Source organism: Haliotis rufescens, unplaced genomic scaffold (assembly GCF_023055435.1).
Source record: "Haliotis rufescens isolate VD_foot unplaced genomic scaffold, xgHalRufe1.0.p SCAF_8, whole genome shotgun sequence".
Lineage (NCBI taxonomy): Eukaryota > Metazoa > Mollusca > Gastropoda > Lepetellida > Haliotidae > Haliotis > Haliotis rufescens.
This window is the reverse complement of record NW_025964372.1, coordinates 34,279,680-34,293,951: the sequence shown is the minus strand read 5'-3', so window position 1 is coordinate 34,293,951 and position 14,272 is coordinate 34,279,680. Positions and strand designations below refer to the sequence as shown.

The following is a 14,272-nucleotide window of genomic DNA, read 5'->3' as shown; positions in this document are numbered from 1 at the left end:
GTGGTTAAAGCATTCACTCCTCATGCTGAAGACCCGGGTTCACCCCCCTCATGGGGCAACGTGTGAAACCCATTTCTGGTGTCCCCAGCCGTGATATTGCTGGAATATTGCTAAAAGCGGGGTAAAACCAAACTCACTCACTTACTCCAGCTATAAAGGGACGGTGGGGTAGCCTCGAGGTTAAAGCGTTCACTCCTCACGCTGAAGATCCAGGTTCAACCCCCTCATGGGTACAAAGTGTGAAGCCCAATTCTGGTGTCCCCTGCGATGATATTGCTGGTATATTGTTAAAAGTGACGTAAAACTATACTCACTCACTCACTACTCCATCTATACAATAATCAGGTCCAACCAGACAATCCAGATATTGATATTATGAGCAATGATCCCCACCGATCCATTATGTTGCCTCTTGTGACAAGCATAGGCTGCTGGGGTTCCACTTCTAACCCGGGATCCTCACGGGTAGACCATTGTGAAGCCATCATATGCTATTGTAAGTCACTTTAGAGTTTGATAGTTGTATGAAGTAGGTGTGTGCACTATAACCTGTATATCAATGTCTGCTGTTTATATAAAAAACAAATTACTGTTGTGTGTAAATAGGCAGACATCCACGCGATCCACAGCTTACTCCAATTGAGTTTAACAGAATAATACTTCAAACACGTCAAAAGTTTATAATATACTTATTAATTTAATACCATACAACAGCTCACCTTTAGAGATAAGGCGTCCGTTTCACAAAGTTATTGTAGCGCAAAGGTTATCGCAACTTTCATACTGTTGCTCTACAATCGGGGGAAAGGGGGCCTGCACCACAAAGTTTACAATCATGTCACAATGTCCTATGGCAAGATCCACAGGCTAATATTTAATATTTTAGTTTTTGCAAGAACAACAGTACTTGCTCGTGCATATGTAAGTCACATCGATAACATGTCAGCCACCCCATTACTGTTTTGATCAATACGATCTCTAGAGATCATCCAGGTCATTGGACCCCAGGACCTGTATATCCGTCCCACTTACTGATACAAAAGTTCAGGTCCCTAAGACACCAGGGTGTCACACAACCCAGGGCACCACGACCCCAGGGCTTTGCAGTAGGCAACCGAGGCAGCCCCCATATTATGCCATAATGGCTCCAAATTTGACTGACTACTGACTTGTGACCTCCCCCATCAGGACCCTCCTATAACAGACCTTTTTTCCATTCTGTGACTTGGCTACTTTAAGATGGTACATTTATTGTGCAGAGTTGTGCCCCTTGGGCATGCCATGATCCCATGATGATTGGTTTGAGTCACTCACTCACTCACTCACTCACTCACTCACTCACTCACTCACTCACTCACTCACTCACTCACTCACTCACTCACTCACTCACTCACTCACTCACTAACTCACTCGTACATGTGTGATGTGTGTCATCTCACAGGATATGTTTCAGTTTGTCCTGAAGTCAGTGTTAAAATCTTTTCTCTCATTGCAGAGAGTGAGCCTGACTTGCCTGGCTTGTTTGGAGTCACACAGTCAATGAAGGTACACATCTGATGAAACTGTTCTCAAGAAAACCTTGTTCAAGATATATTTCTTAACTTCATGATTATAATACTTGATTTTTATGTTACGTGTACAATACCTTTTTCCCTGATTCAGTCTACAAACCATTTAGTGAGCAGGATTTTGGGGGAGTGTTTGTGTAGGGAGTGTAGAGCATGGTGTGGTGTGTGGAGCATGGTGTGGTGTGTAGAGCATGGTGTGGTGTGTAGAGGATGGTGTTGTGTGTAGAGCATGGTGTGGTGTGTGGAGCATGGTGTGGAGTGTGGAGCATGGTGTGGTGTGTGGAGCATGGTGTGGTGTGTAGAGCATGGTGTGGTGTGTGGAGCATGGTGTGGAGTGTAGAGCATGGTGTGGAGTGTAGAGCATGGTGTGGTGTGTGGAGCATGGTGTGGTGTGTAGAGCATGGTGTGGTGTGTGGAGCATGGTGTGGAGTGTGGAGCATGGTGTGGAGTGTAGAGCATGGTGTGGTGTGTAGAGCATGGTGTGGTGTGTAGAGCATGGTGTGGTGTGTAGAGCAAGGTGTGGTGTGTGGAGCATGGTGTGGTGTGTAGAGCATGGTGTGGTGTGTGGAGCATGGTGTGGAGTGTGGAGCATGGTGTGGAGTGTAGAGCATGGTGTGGTGTGTGGAGCATGGTGTGGTGTGTAGAGCATGGTGTGGTGTGTGGAGCATGGTGTGGAGTGTAGAGCATGGTGTGGTGTGTGGAGCATGGTGTGGTGTGTAGAGCATGGTGTGGTGTGTGGAGCATGGTGTGGAGTGTGGAGCATGGTGTGGAGTGTAGAGCATGGTGTGGTGTGTAGAGCATGGTGTGGTGTGTAGAGCATGGTGTGGTGTGTGGAGCATGGTGTGGAGTGTGGAGCATGGTGTGGAGTGTGAAGCATGGTGTGGAGTGTGAAGCATGGTGTGGAGTGTAGAGCAAGGTGTGGTGTGTAGAGCATGGTGTGGTGTGTGGAGCGGGGAATGTGGTGTTTTGTGCATAGAATGTGATGGCTTCATCCTTTATATTTTATGAAAGGAAATGTCTGCCTACTGACCAGGCTTTGTCAGAACAAATCTGTAAACCAAGACTAGTCTGGCCATACATGAATGCTGTGATATACCAGCAGCATAGGTTGATGTTCTCACTGTCTGCCTGAACCAGCCCCTGTTACACTTTTCCATGTCATGAAAATAGTTCCCATGAGTGGTTGCCCATACCTGCCTGACCACCGGTTCCTAATTCCAGACTGTGGTTCTGTCTTCCTGCTCTGACCGAGTGTCCTGTGTTATGGAATTCAACAAGATCACAGCTCTAGTCTGGAAGATGTACCACAAACTAAATCTAGCCATGAGGTGAGTGTCATGGAGTTGAAGATCACAGCTCTAGTCAGGCAGATGTGCCACAAACTAAATCTAGCCATGAGGTGAGTGTCATGGAGTTGAAGATCACAGCTCTAGTCAGGCAGATGTGCCACAAACTAAATCTAGCCATGAGGTGAGTGTCATGGAGTTGAAGATCACAGCTCTAGTCAGGCAGATGTGCCACAAACTAAATCTAGCCATGAGGTGAGTGTCATGGAGTTGAAGATCACAGCTCTAGTCAGGCAGATGTGCCACAAACTAAATCTAGCCATGAGGTGAGTGTCATGGAGTTGAAGATCACAGCTCTAGTCAGGCAGATGTGCCACAAACTAAATCTAGCCATGAGGTGAGTGTCATGGAGTTGAAGATCACAGCTCTAGTCAGGCAGATGTGCCACAAACTAAATCTAGCCATGAGGTGAGTGTCATGGAGTTGAAGATCACAGCTCTAGTCAGGCAGATGTGCCACAAACTAAATCTAGCCATGAGGTGAGTGTCATGGAGTTGAAGATCACAGCTCTAGTCAGGCAGATGTGCCACAAACTAAATCTAGCCATGAGGTGAGTGTCATGGAGTTCAAGATCACAGCTCTAGTCAGGCAGATGTGCCACAAACTAAATCTAGCCATGAGGTGAGTGTCATGGAGTTGAAGATCACAGCTCTAGTCAGGCAGATGTGCCACAAACTAAATCTAGCCATGAGGTGAGTGTCATGGAGTTGAAGATCACAGCTCTAGTCAGGCAGATGTGCCACAAACTAAATCTAGCCATGAGGTGAGTGTCATGGAGTTGAAGATCACAGCTCTAGTCAGGCAGATGTGCCACAAACTAAATCTAGCCATGATGTGAGTATGTCATGGAGTTCAAGATCACAGCTCTAGTCTGGCCAAACTAAATCTAGCCATGAGGTGAGTGTCATGGAGTTCAAGATCACAGCTCTAGTCAGGCAGATGGACCACAAGCTGTACCTGGCCATGAGGTGAGTGTCATGGAGTTGAAGATCATAGCTCCAGTCTGGCCGATGTTCCACAAACTAAATCTAGCCATGGGGTGAGTGTCATGGAGTTCAAGATCACAGCTCTAGTCAGGCAGATGTGCCACAAACTAAATCTAGCCATGAGGTGAGTGTCATGGAGTTGAAGATCATAGCTCCAGTCTGGCCGATGTTCCACAAACTAAATCTAGCCATGGGGTGAGTATGTCATGGAGTTCAAGATCTTAGCTCTAGTCTGGCAGATGTACCACAAACTTAATCTAGCCATGAGGTGAGTGTCATGGAGTTGAAGATCACAACTCTAGTCAGGCAGATGGACCACAAACTAAATCTAGCCATGAGGTGAGTGTCATGGAGTTGAAGATCACAGCTCTAGTCAGGCAGATGTGCCACAAACTAAATCTAGCCATGAGGTGAGTGTCATGGAGTTCAAGATCACAGCTCTAGTCAGGCAGATGGACCACAAGCTGTACCTGGCCATGAGGTGAGTGTCATGGAGTTGAAGATCATAGCTCCAGTCTGGCCGATGTTCCACAAACTAAATCTAGCCATGGGGTGAGTGTCATGGAGTTCAAGATCACAGCTCTAGTCAGGCAGATGTACCACAAACTTAATCTAGCCATGAGGTGAGTGTCATTGAGTTGAAGATCACAACTCTAGTCAGGCAGATGGACCACAAGCTGTACCTGGCCATGAGGTGAGTGTCATGGAGTTGAAGATCATAGCTCCAGTCTGGCCAAACTAAATCTAGCCATGGGGTGAGTGTCATGGAGTTCAAGATCACAGCTCTAGTCAGGCAGATGTACCACAAACTTAATCTAGCCATGAGGTGACTGTCATTGAGTTGAAGATCTTAACTCTAGTCAGGCAGATGGACCACAAGCTGTACCTGGCCATGAGGTGAGTGTCATGGAGTTGAAGATCATAGCTCTAGTCGGGCAGATGGACCACAAGCTGTACCTGGCCATGAATGAAGAAGGAGGATAATTTGCATGAAACATTTCTCAGTGTTTGGTGACATTACTATGGACATTTCCACTTGGCCTAAAAGTACCTATGACCTACATCATCCTTTGCTTGAAACATTACATGTAGTTCTTGGAGCAAAGGCCCTGCTGTTTTAGAAACATAGTTTCAGTGATTTGATATGTTTAACCCTGTCACTTTCAGGCTTGTGGTGATTCCGGGCAGGGACCTGCTGCTGTGTGAGAGTCTGAGGGTGGAGATACAGATGTGGGCCCCTAGTGTCAGGACGTACATCAAGGTAGGGCTTGTTGAGCAGTACAGGCAGACACCTGCTGCTGTGTGGGTGGAGATACAGATGTTGGCCCCTAGTGTCAGGAAGTACATCAAGGTAGGGCTTGTTAAGCAGTCCAGGCAGACACCTGCTGCTGTGAGAGTGTGAGGGTGGAGATACAGATGTGGGCCCCTAGTGTCAGGAAGTACATCAAGGTAGGGCTTGTTAAGCAGTCAAGGCAGACACCTGCTGCTGTGAGAGTGTGAGGGTGGAGATACAGATGTGGGCCCCTAGTGTCAGGACGTACATCAAGGTAGGGCTTGTTAAGCAGCCCAGGCAGACACCTGCTGCTGTGAGAGTGTGAGGGTGGAGATACAGATGTGGGCCCCAGTGTCAGGACGTACATCAAGGTAGGGCTTGTTAAGCAGTCCAGGCAGACACCTGCTGCTGTGAGAGTGTGAGGGTGGAGATACAGATGTAGGCCCTAGTGTCAGGACGTACATCAAGGTAGGGCTTGTTAAGCAGCCCAGGCAGACACCTGCTGCTGTGAGAGTGTGAGGGTGGAGATACAGATGTGGGCCCCTAGTGTCAGGACGTACATCAAGGTAGGGCGTGTTAAGCAGTCCAGGCAGACACCTGCTGCTGTGAGAGTGTGAGGGTGGAGATACAGATGTTGGCCCTAGTGTCAGGACGTACATCAAGGTAGGGCTTGTTAAGCAGCCCAGGCAGACACCTGCTGCTGTGAGAGTGTGAGGGTGGAGATACAGATGTTGGCCCCTAGTGTCAGGACGTACATCAAGGTAGGGCGTGTTAAGCAGTCCAGGCAGACACCTGCTACTGTGTGAGTGTGAGGGTGGAGATACAGATGTGGGCCCCAAGTGTCAGGAAGTACATCAAGGTAGGGCGTGTTAAGCAGTCCAGGCAGACACCTGCTACTGTGTGAGTGTGAGGGTGGAGATACAGATGTTGGCCCCCAGTGTCAGGAAGTACATCAAGGTAGGGCTTGTTAAGCAGTCCAGGCAGACACCTGCTGCTGTGAGAGTGTGAGGGTGGAGATACAGATGTTGGCCCCCAGTGTCAGGACGTACATCAAGGTAGGGCTTGTTAAGCAGTCCAGGCAGACACCTGCTGCTCTGAGAGTGTGAGGGTGGAGATACAGATGTGGGCCCCTAGTGTCAGAAAGTACATCAAGGTAGGGCTTGTTAAGCAGCCCAGGCAGACACCTGCTGCTGTGAGAGTGTGAGGGTGGAGATACAGATGTTGGCCCCCAGTGTCAGGACGTACATCAAGGTAGGGCTTGTTAAGCAGTCCAGGCAGACACCTGCTGCTCTGAGAGTGTGAGGGTGGAGATACAGATGTGGGCCCCTAGTGTCAGGAAGTACATCAAGGTAGGGCTTGTTAAGCAGTCCAGGCAGACACCTGCTGCTGTGAGAGTGTGAGGGTGGAGATACAGATGTGGGCCCCTAGTGTCAGGAAGTACATCAAGGTAGGGCTTGTTAAGCAGTCCAGGCAGACACCTGCTGCTCTGAGAGTGTGAGGGTGGAGATACAGATGTTGGCCCCTAGTGTCAGGACGTACATCAATGTAGGGCTTGTTAAGCAGTCCAGGCAGACACCTGCTGCTGTGAGAGTCTGAGGGCGGAGATACAGATGTGGGCCCCAAGTGTCAGGACGTACATCAAGGTAGGGCTTGTTAAGCAGTCCAGGCAGACACCTGCTGCTGTGAGAGTGTGAGGGTGGAGATACAGATGTAGGCCCCAGTGTCAGGAAGTTCATCAAGGTAGGGCTTGTTAAGCAGCCCAGGCAGACACCTGCTGCTGTGAGAGTGTGAGGTTGGAGATACAGATGTAGGCACTAGTGTCAGGACGTACATCAAGGAAGGGCTTGTTAAGCAGTCCAGGCAGACACCTGCTGCTGTGAGAGTGTGAGGGTGGAGATACAGATGTAGGCCCCAGTGTCAGGAAGTTCATCAAGGTAGGGCTTGTTAAGCAGTCCAGGCAGACACCTGCTGCTGTGTTAGGGTGTGAGGGTGGAGATACAGATGTAGGCCCTAGTGTCAGGACGTACATCAAGGTAGGGCTTGTTAAACAGTCCAGGCAGACACCTGCTGCTGTGAGAGTGTGAGGGCGGAGATACAGATGTGGGCCCCAAGTGTCAGGACGTACATCAAGGTAGGGCTTGTTAAGCAGTCCAGGCAGACACCTGCTGCTGTGAGAGTGTGAGGGTGGAGATACAGATGTAGGCCCCAGTGTCAGGAAGTTCATCAAGGTAGGGCTTGTTAAGCAGTCCAGGCAGACACCTGCTGCTGTGTTAGGGTGTGAGGGTGGAGATACAGATGTAGGCCCTAGTGTCAGGACGTACATCAAGGTAGGGCTTGTTAAACAGTCCAGGCAGGCACCTGCTGCTGTGAGAGTGTGAGGGTGGAGATACAGATGTGGGCCCCTAGTGTCAGGACGTACATCAAGGTAGGGCTTGTTAAGCTGTCCAGGCAGACACCTGCTGCTGTGAGAGTGTGAGGGTGGAGATACAGATGTGGGCCCCTAGTGTCAGGAAGTACATCAAGGTAGGGCTTGTTAAGCAGTCCAGGCAGACACCTGCTGCTGTGAGAGTGTGAGGGTGGAGATACAGATGTAGGCCCCAGTGTCAGGACGTACATCAAGGTAGGGCTTGTTAAGCAGTCCAGGCAGACACCTGCTGCTGTGAGAGTGTGAGGGTGGAGATACAGATGTAGGCCCCAGTGTCAGGAAGTTCATCAAGGTAGGGCTTGTTAAGCAGTCCAGGCAGACACCTGCTGCTGTGTTAGGGTGTGAGGGTGGAGATACAGATGTAGGCCCTAGTGTCAGGATGTACATCAAGGTAGGGCTTGTTAAACAGTCCAGGCAGGCACCTGCTGCTGTGAGAGTGTGAGGGTGGAGATACAGATGTGGGCCCCTAGTGTCAGGACGTACATCAAGGTAGGGCTTGTTAAGCTGTCCAGGCAGACACCTGCTGCTGTGAGAGTGTGAGGGTGGAGATACAGATGTGGGCCCCTAGTGTCAGGAAGTACATCAAGGTAGGGCTTGTTAAGCAGTCCAGGCAGACACCTGCTGCTGTGAGAGTGTGAGGGTGGAGATACAGATGTGGGCCCCTAGTGTCAGGAAGTACATCAAGGTAGGGCTTGTTAAGCAGTCCAGGCAGACACCTGCTGCTGTGAGAGTGTGAGGGTGGAGATACAGATGTGGGCCCCTAGTGTCAGGAAGTTCATCAAGGTAGGGCTTGTTAAGCAGTCCAGGCAGACACCTGCTGCTGTGTTAGGGTGTGAGGGTGGAGATACAGATGTAGGCCCTAGTGTCAGGACGTACATCAAGGTAGGGCTTGTTAAACAGTCCAGGCAGGCACCTGCTGCTGTGAGAGTGTGAGGGTGGAGATACAGATGTGGGCCCCTAGTGTCAGGACGTACATCAAGGTAGGGCTTGTTAAGCTGTCCAGGCAGACACCTGCTGCTGTGAGAGTGTGAGGGTGGAGATACAGATGTGGGCCCCTAGTGTCAGGAAGTACATCAAGGTAGGGCTTGTTAAGCAGTCCAGGCAGACACCTGCTGCTGTGAGAGTGTGAGGGTGGAGATACAGATGTGGGCCCCTAGTGTCAGGAAGTACATCAAGGTAGGGCTTGTTAAGCAGTCCAGGCAGACACCTGCTGCTGTGAGAGTGTGAGGGTGGAGATACAGATGTGGGCCCCTAGTGTCAGGAAGTACATCAAGGTAGGGCTTGTTAAGCAGTCCAGGCAGACACCTGCTGCTGTGTTAGGGTGTGAGGGTGGAGATACAGATGTAGGCCTCAGCGTCAAGGTAAAGAGTCAAGGGTGGAAGTTTGCAGCCTTATACAAGTGTATTTTCAGATTTCATATTAATTAAACCAGTGTAACTTTGGTAAGATAGAAATTGTACGCACGATTTGTTTTTTTTTATTTTTAACAAAAATAAAAAAACTTAAAAATTCCTTTGGTAGTCAAATACTGTATTCCAGTATTTTACTCTTCAAGGGATACATATATGTAGGGAGGCCCTTTCCTAGGTTGATTGTACATGATTGTTAACAATTGTTCATTTGTTTAGATACTATATTGATCAACCAAAAATAAGAGACACTGCCTGCCCGCACTTTAATTTTAAAAACCATTGCCTGAGAGCCTATTAGGTTATTTTGTTAAGCCCAAAGGGCAGATGTCCTGGTACAAGGACCACTCAGTCAGACCCTAACTGACCATGTAGTTGTTGCATGATTTGCTTGATGGTTTCATCAGGGGCTGGGATGAGTCCAAATTAACTACCGGGGTACCCAACCATCTACTACCCGACCCTACCCGGGTACCCACTGAAGGCCTCAAGAGAGCGTTAGTGACTTGTAGTGTAACCATATACTTCTAGATAATTTTTGTCATTAAACAATATATCACATGACCAACCATAGGTCTGGGTACTCCTGTGGGTACCTGGGTTCTTCTCAGTACCCACACTACCCGAGTACCCGAGTTACCCATCCAAGCCCTTGTTTCATCAGTAACTACTTCAGGTATTTTTAGGGGGGGTCGGGTAGCCTAGTGGTTAAAGCGTTTGCTCGTCAGGCTGAAGACCCAGGTTCATTTCCAGACATGGGTACAATGTGTGAAGCCCATTTCTGGTGTCCCCCGCCGTGATATTGCTGGAATATTGCTTACAACGGTGTAAAACCATATTCACTCACTCACTCACTGAGGTATTTTTATTGACAACTGATAGTCTCCAGTATGCACACACATGATGTACTGGGTTCAGGTTACCTGGTGTCATGCTTCAGCCTCTTTCTTCTGCAATTTCAGGTGGCTCATGTTTCATGCATTGATGACTATGTTGCTAGGCGTCTGATGTGTTACCATAGCAACAACCAAACAGATTATAAACAATTTCAACATCTGCAGATGGTATGTATCAAGCTTGTTCATCAAGATAGGTAATTTAAGTCCTGTCAGAACAGGATCGCTGATGATATTGTTTCACCATCGGAAACTGCAATAATTTATTTGTCTACACATTCAGGGTATTATTAGACCATGTTTATTTTTTAATTTTTATCTAATGAATATAAAAATTAAAAAACGCTTTTTCGCTTATTGTGTTTCATATGTTAAGACATTTTAAAGTTTAGAATACTTGGTACATGTGGTACAAGTCTTTAAATTAATTAATGACATAGATTGAGTCGCTTTGCTTCGGAAAAACAAATTCTTAATAAATATGCCCGAACACTTTTATAAGTGTGCTATGGGGCATAAATTTCCACAGTGGTCGGTGAAAATTGAGACATGATTTTTTTTTATTATTTCATGCCGAAATGAAAATTCAGGGCCAACGGGAGATGGGAAACACGAAAAATATGGACAGCCTTACTTTGTCTATGCATATGTTTGTGGTTTCCAAATCTCAGATTCGCCTTGATCATGTTCCTTGTTTGTCAGAAGGATACCCATGTTTGTGGGTTTCAACAAAGTGGCAAACATTTGACCAGCATTACTTTCAATCTCTTTAAAATCAGACCTCAGCTCTCGCTACCGCTAAACAAAGATCTGAGGACATCCCATTAAGGGTCACGTCAGAAAGACCTTTCATCCCACTAATCAGAGCATGGCTTACCAGATTATGAAAGTGACAGTTGGAATGTGATTTCTGATCATACAGCCTCGAAAACTTTAACTCGCCAATTTGAAATTAGTGCCATAAAGCGCGAGAAAGATGCCTTCTGATTGGTCATTTCATTGGTCGGTAAAAGTTCGCGCAAGGTAGGTCTGATGTTGCCCGTAATGGGATGTCCTCAGATCTTTGTTTAGCGGTAGCGAGAACTAAGATCTGATTTGAATGAGATTGGCATTACCGTATTTGACGTAATAAGCGCCCCGCTCTAATAAGCGCCCACAGCGACATTTGCTAAGATATTGGCTGGTGAACAATCCCAATTAGCACCCCTTCCGATTGATCAATGTACACAAGACTTATTTATTCGCGTATAATACACACTTGTGTGTTATATGCACCCTTAATTATGGGCATTTGATTTTGAAAAATATATCTGTCGTACATAAACATTTCAGGCTGACATCATAAACGACGAAATTTATCTTTCAACTCTGTTTATTTTTATACCAAAATAATATTCTAATAAGAGCCCCCTATTTCTTATTTTGAGAGCGACCTGGGCGCTTATTACGTCGAATACGTTACTTTAGGCAGTCCTCCAGAATCAAACTGACATGCCGTAATACAACTGTTCAAAGCAGTATTAAACCCTCACCACTCACTCACTATTCAGGGCATAAGTGACAGTAGATATGTTTTTGTTTAGGTGTATGGAGAGGTTTTGGATGTGACTCGGTTGTTGGGAGTTATGCTGGAGCACAGACCAAGTTCCAGTGACAAGGTAAGTTTGGTGTTATGACTCTCGTCCTGATTTCCAGATTAGAATTGGTCCCCTGCAACCTTTGCTTGTCGTTTCAAGGTGGCTGGATCGGGTGTTCGGACTCAGTTACTGGGTGGATTGCTTGTCATCATACTCTGGTGGCTTTGATTGTTGGGCTAAATATCGATCATTGGATTGTCTGGTCCAGAATTGATTATGTACAGACTGCCATCATATCTGGAATATTGCTGAGTGCAGCATGAAACAACAAACTGAGAAACAAGAAGCCAACAGTAATGGGGAATTCATATAGTGGAGGTGCCACAGTAAAGGTACCAAATGATACAAACAAAGTACAGTATTCATAGCTTTGCATCATTGTGTTAAAACATCAGTCCTTGTCTCCAGTCACTATGAAATGACCTAGATTTCAGATACACGTTTAATTAAACAGTTTGTGTGAACATATGTGGATATATGTAACATGGTTACAATATAACCAATTGGTGGTGTAACCTAATGACAATGTAACATGAAGACAATGTAACCTATTGACATTATAACCTAATGACAATGTAACCTATTGATGGTGTAACCTATTGACAGTTTAACCTAATGATGGTGTTACCTAATGACAATGTGACCATTTGATGATGTAAACTATTGACAATGTAACATAATGACAATGTAACATAATGATGGTGTAACCTATTGACAGTGTAACCAATTGACAGTGTAACCTGATGACAATGTAAGCAATTGATGGTGTAACCTAATGACAATGTAACCTATTGACAATGTAAGCAATTGATGGTGTAACCTAATGACAATGTAACCTATTGACAATGTAACCAATTGATGATGTAACCTATTGACAATGTAACTTAATGACAATATAACCTGTTGACAGTGTAACCTAATGACAATGTAACCTAATGATGGTTTAACCTATTGACAGTGTAACCAATTGATGGTGTAACCTATTGACAATGTAACCTGATGACAATGTAACCAATGGATGGTGTAACCTAATGATATTGTAACCTGATGACAATGTAACCAATTGATGATGTAACCTATTGACAATGTAACCTAATGACAATATAACCTATTGACAGTGTAACCTAATGACAATGTAACCTAATGAAGGTGTAACCTATTGACAGTGTAACCAATTGATGGTGTAACCTATTGACAATGTAACTTGATGACAATGTAACCAATTGATGGTGTAACCTAATGACAATGTAACCCATTGACAATGTAACCAATTGATGATGTAACCTATTGCTAATGTAACCTAATGACAATATAACCTATTGACAGTGTAACCTAATGACAATGTAACCTAATGATGGTGTAACCTATTGACAGTGTAACCAATTGACAATGTAACCAATTGATGGTGTAACCTAATGACAATGTAACCAATTGACGGTGTAACCTAATGACAATGTAACCTATTGACAATGTAACCTAATGATAATTCTCTATTGACGTGTAACCTATTGACAGTGTTAAAAAATGGCAATGTAACATAATGCTATTGTAACATAATGACAGTGTAACCTTTCGATGGTGTAACCTATTGATGGTGAATCCTATTGTGCAGTGTAACCTATTGTCCTGCAGTTTCATATATTGACTGCAGTGTAATGTATTGACTGCAGTGTGATACATTGTTGTGCAGTGTAATATATATTGTCGTGCAGTGTGATATATAGCCGTGCAGTGTAATATATATTGTCATGCAGTGTAATATATATTGTCATGCAGTGTAATATATATTGTCGTGCAGTGTGATATATAGCCATGAAGTGTAATATATATTGTCTTGCAGTGTAATATATATTGTCATGCAGTGTAATATATATTGTCTTGCAGTGTAATATATATTGTCATGCAGTGTGATATATTGACATCAGTGTAACCAATTGTCATGCAGTTTAACTTGTGGAGTTGCAGCGTAACCTATTGTATGCACAATTTCTTTTGTGGTGATCAGGTGGGTTTCCATTGAGAAGAACAAAAACATCATATTCAAACGATTATTTTTTCCTCATTGTTCATTACCTAAGGGTTAGGGGAATCCTTAAACCAATTTCTTGATTCTCTTGACAACAGCATGGCCAAGTAACCAAACATTTTTCTTTCATAGTGGGATGATGTGACTGTGGTTATTATTTACAGGTATTTATTTGTCTTTCAGAATGTTCTCACTTTGCCAGACTTTGAGTTCTCCATCCAGGAACTAAGGTCCACATCTGAGGAATGTATTCTCAGTTTACAAGAATTGCTCTTCACACCAGAACATATTGTGTCATAGGGAGCAGCCTTCTCTAGTTGTATACAGAGCAGGCTAACTATTTTACCTGTTCCTGAGTGTTTTCTTGACTTTGTTAAATGTACTTATGTTTGTGGAGTACATTAAAGTCTTTCTTGATACATGTTATCTCAGATGTCTAATGTTCTGTTTGGATTCCTTTATTCAACTATGGGGCCGGTCGGGTAGCCTAGTGGTTAAAGCGTTCGCTCGTCAGGGTGAAGACCCGGGTTCAATTCTCGACATGGGTATAATGTGTGAAGCCCATTTCTGGTGTCCCCCGCCGTGATATTGCTGGAATATTGCTAAAAGCGGCATAAAACCATAGTCACTCACTCACTCATTATTTGACTATGTATCCTGGTGGATTGGATCACCTGTCTTGTTTTTTCACACTGTCAACCTCAGG

The 14,272-nt window shown here is 45.4% G+C and overlaps 1 protein-coding gene across 4 annotated transcripts in view; it reads left to right on the top strand.

The window, feature by feature from the left end:
• Positions 1-13,997, top strand: part of LOC124141782 (serine--tRNA synthetase-like protein Slimp) — a 28,645-nt gene extending 14,648 nt beyond the window's left edge. For all 4 annotated transcript variants that reach the window (XM_048389444.1, XM_048389447.1, XM_048389445.1 and 1 more), the window contains exons 12-17: positions 1,496-1,545; positions 2,790-2,896; positions 5,068-5,161; positions 9,970-10,071; positions 11,487-11,561; positions 13,750-13,997. In XM_048389444.1, the coding sequence (XP_048245401.1) occupies positions 1,496-1,545; positions 2,790-2,896; positions 5,068-5,161; positions 9,970-10,071; positions 11,487-11,561; positions 13,750-13,866 (545 nt within the window). In that variant the 3' untranslated portion in view covers positions 13,867-13,997. The remainder of the gene's footprint in view (positions 1-1,495; positions 1,546-2,789; positions 2,897-5,067; positions 5,162-9,969; positions 10,072-11,486; positions 11,562-13,749) is intronic.
• The last annotated feature ends 275 nt before the right edge of the window (positions 13,998-14,272 follow it).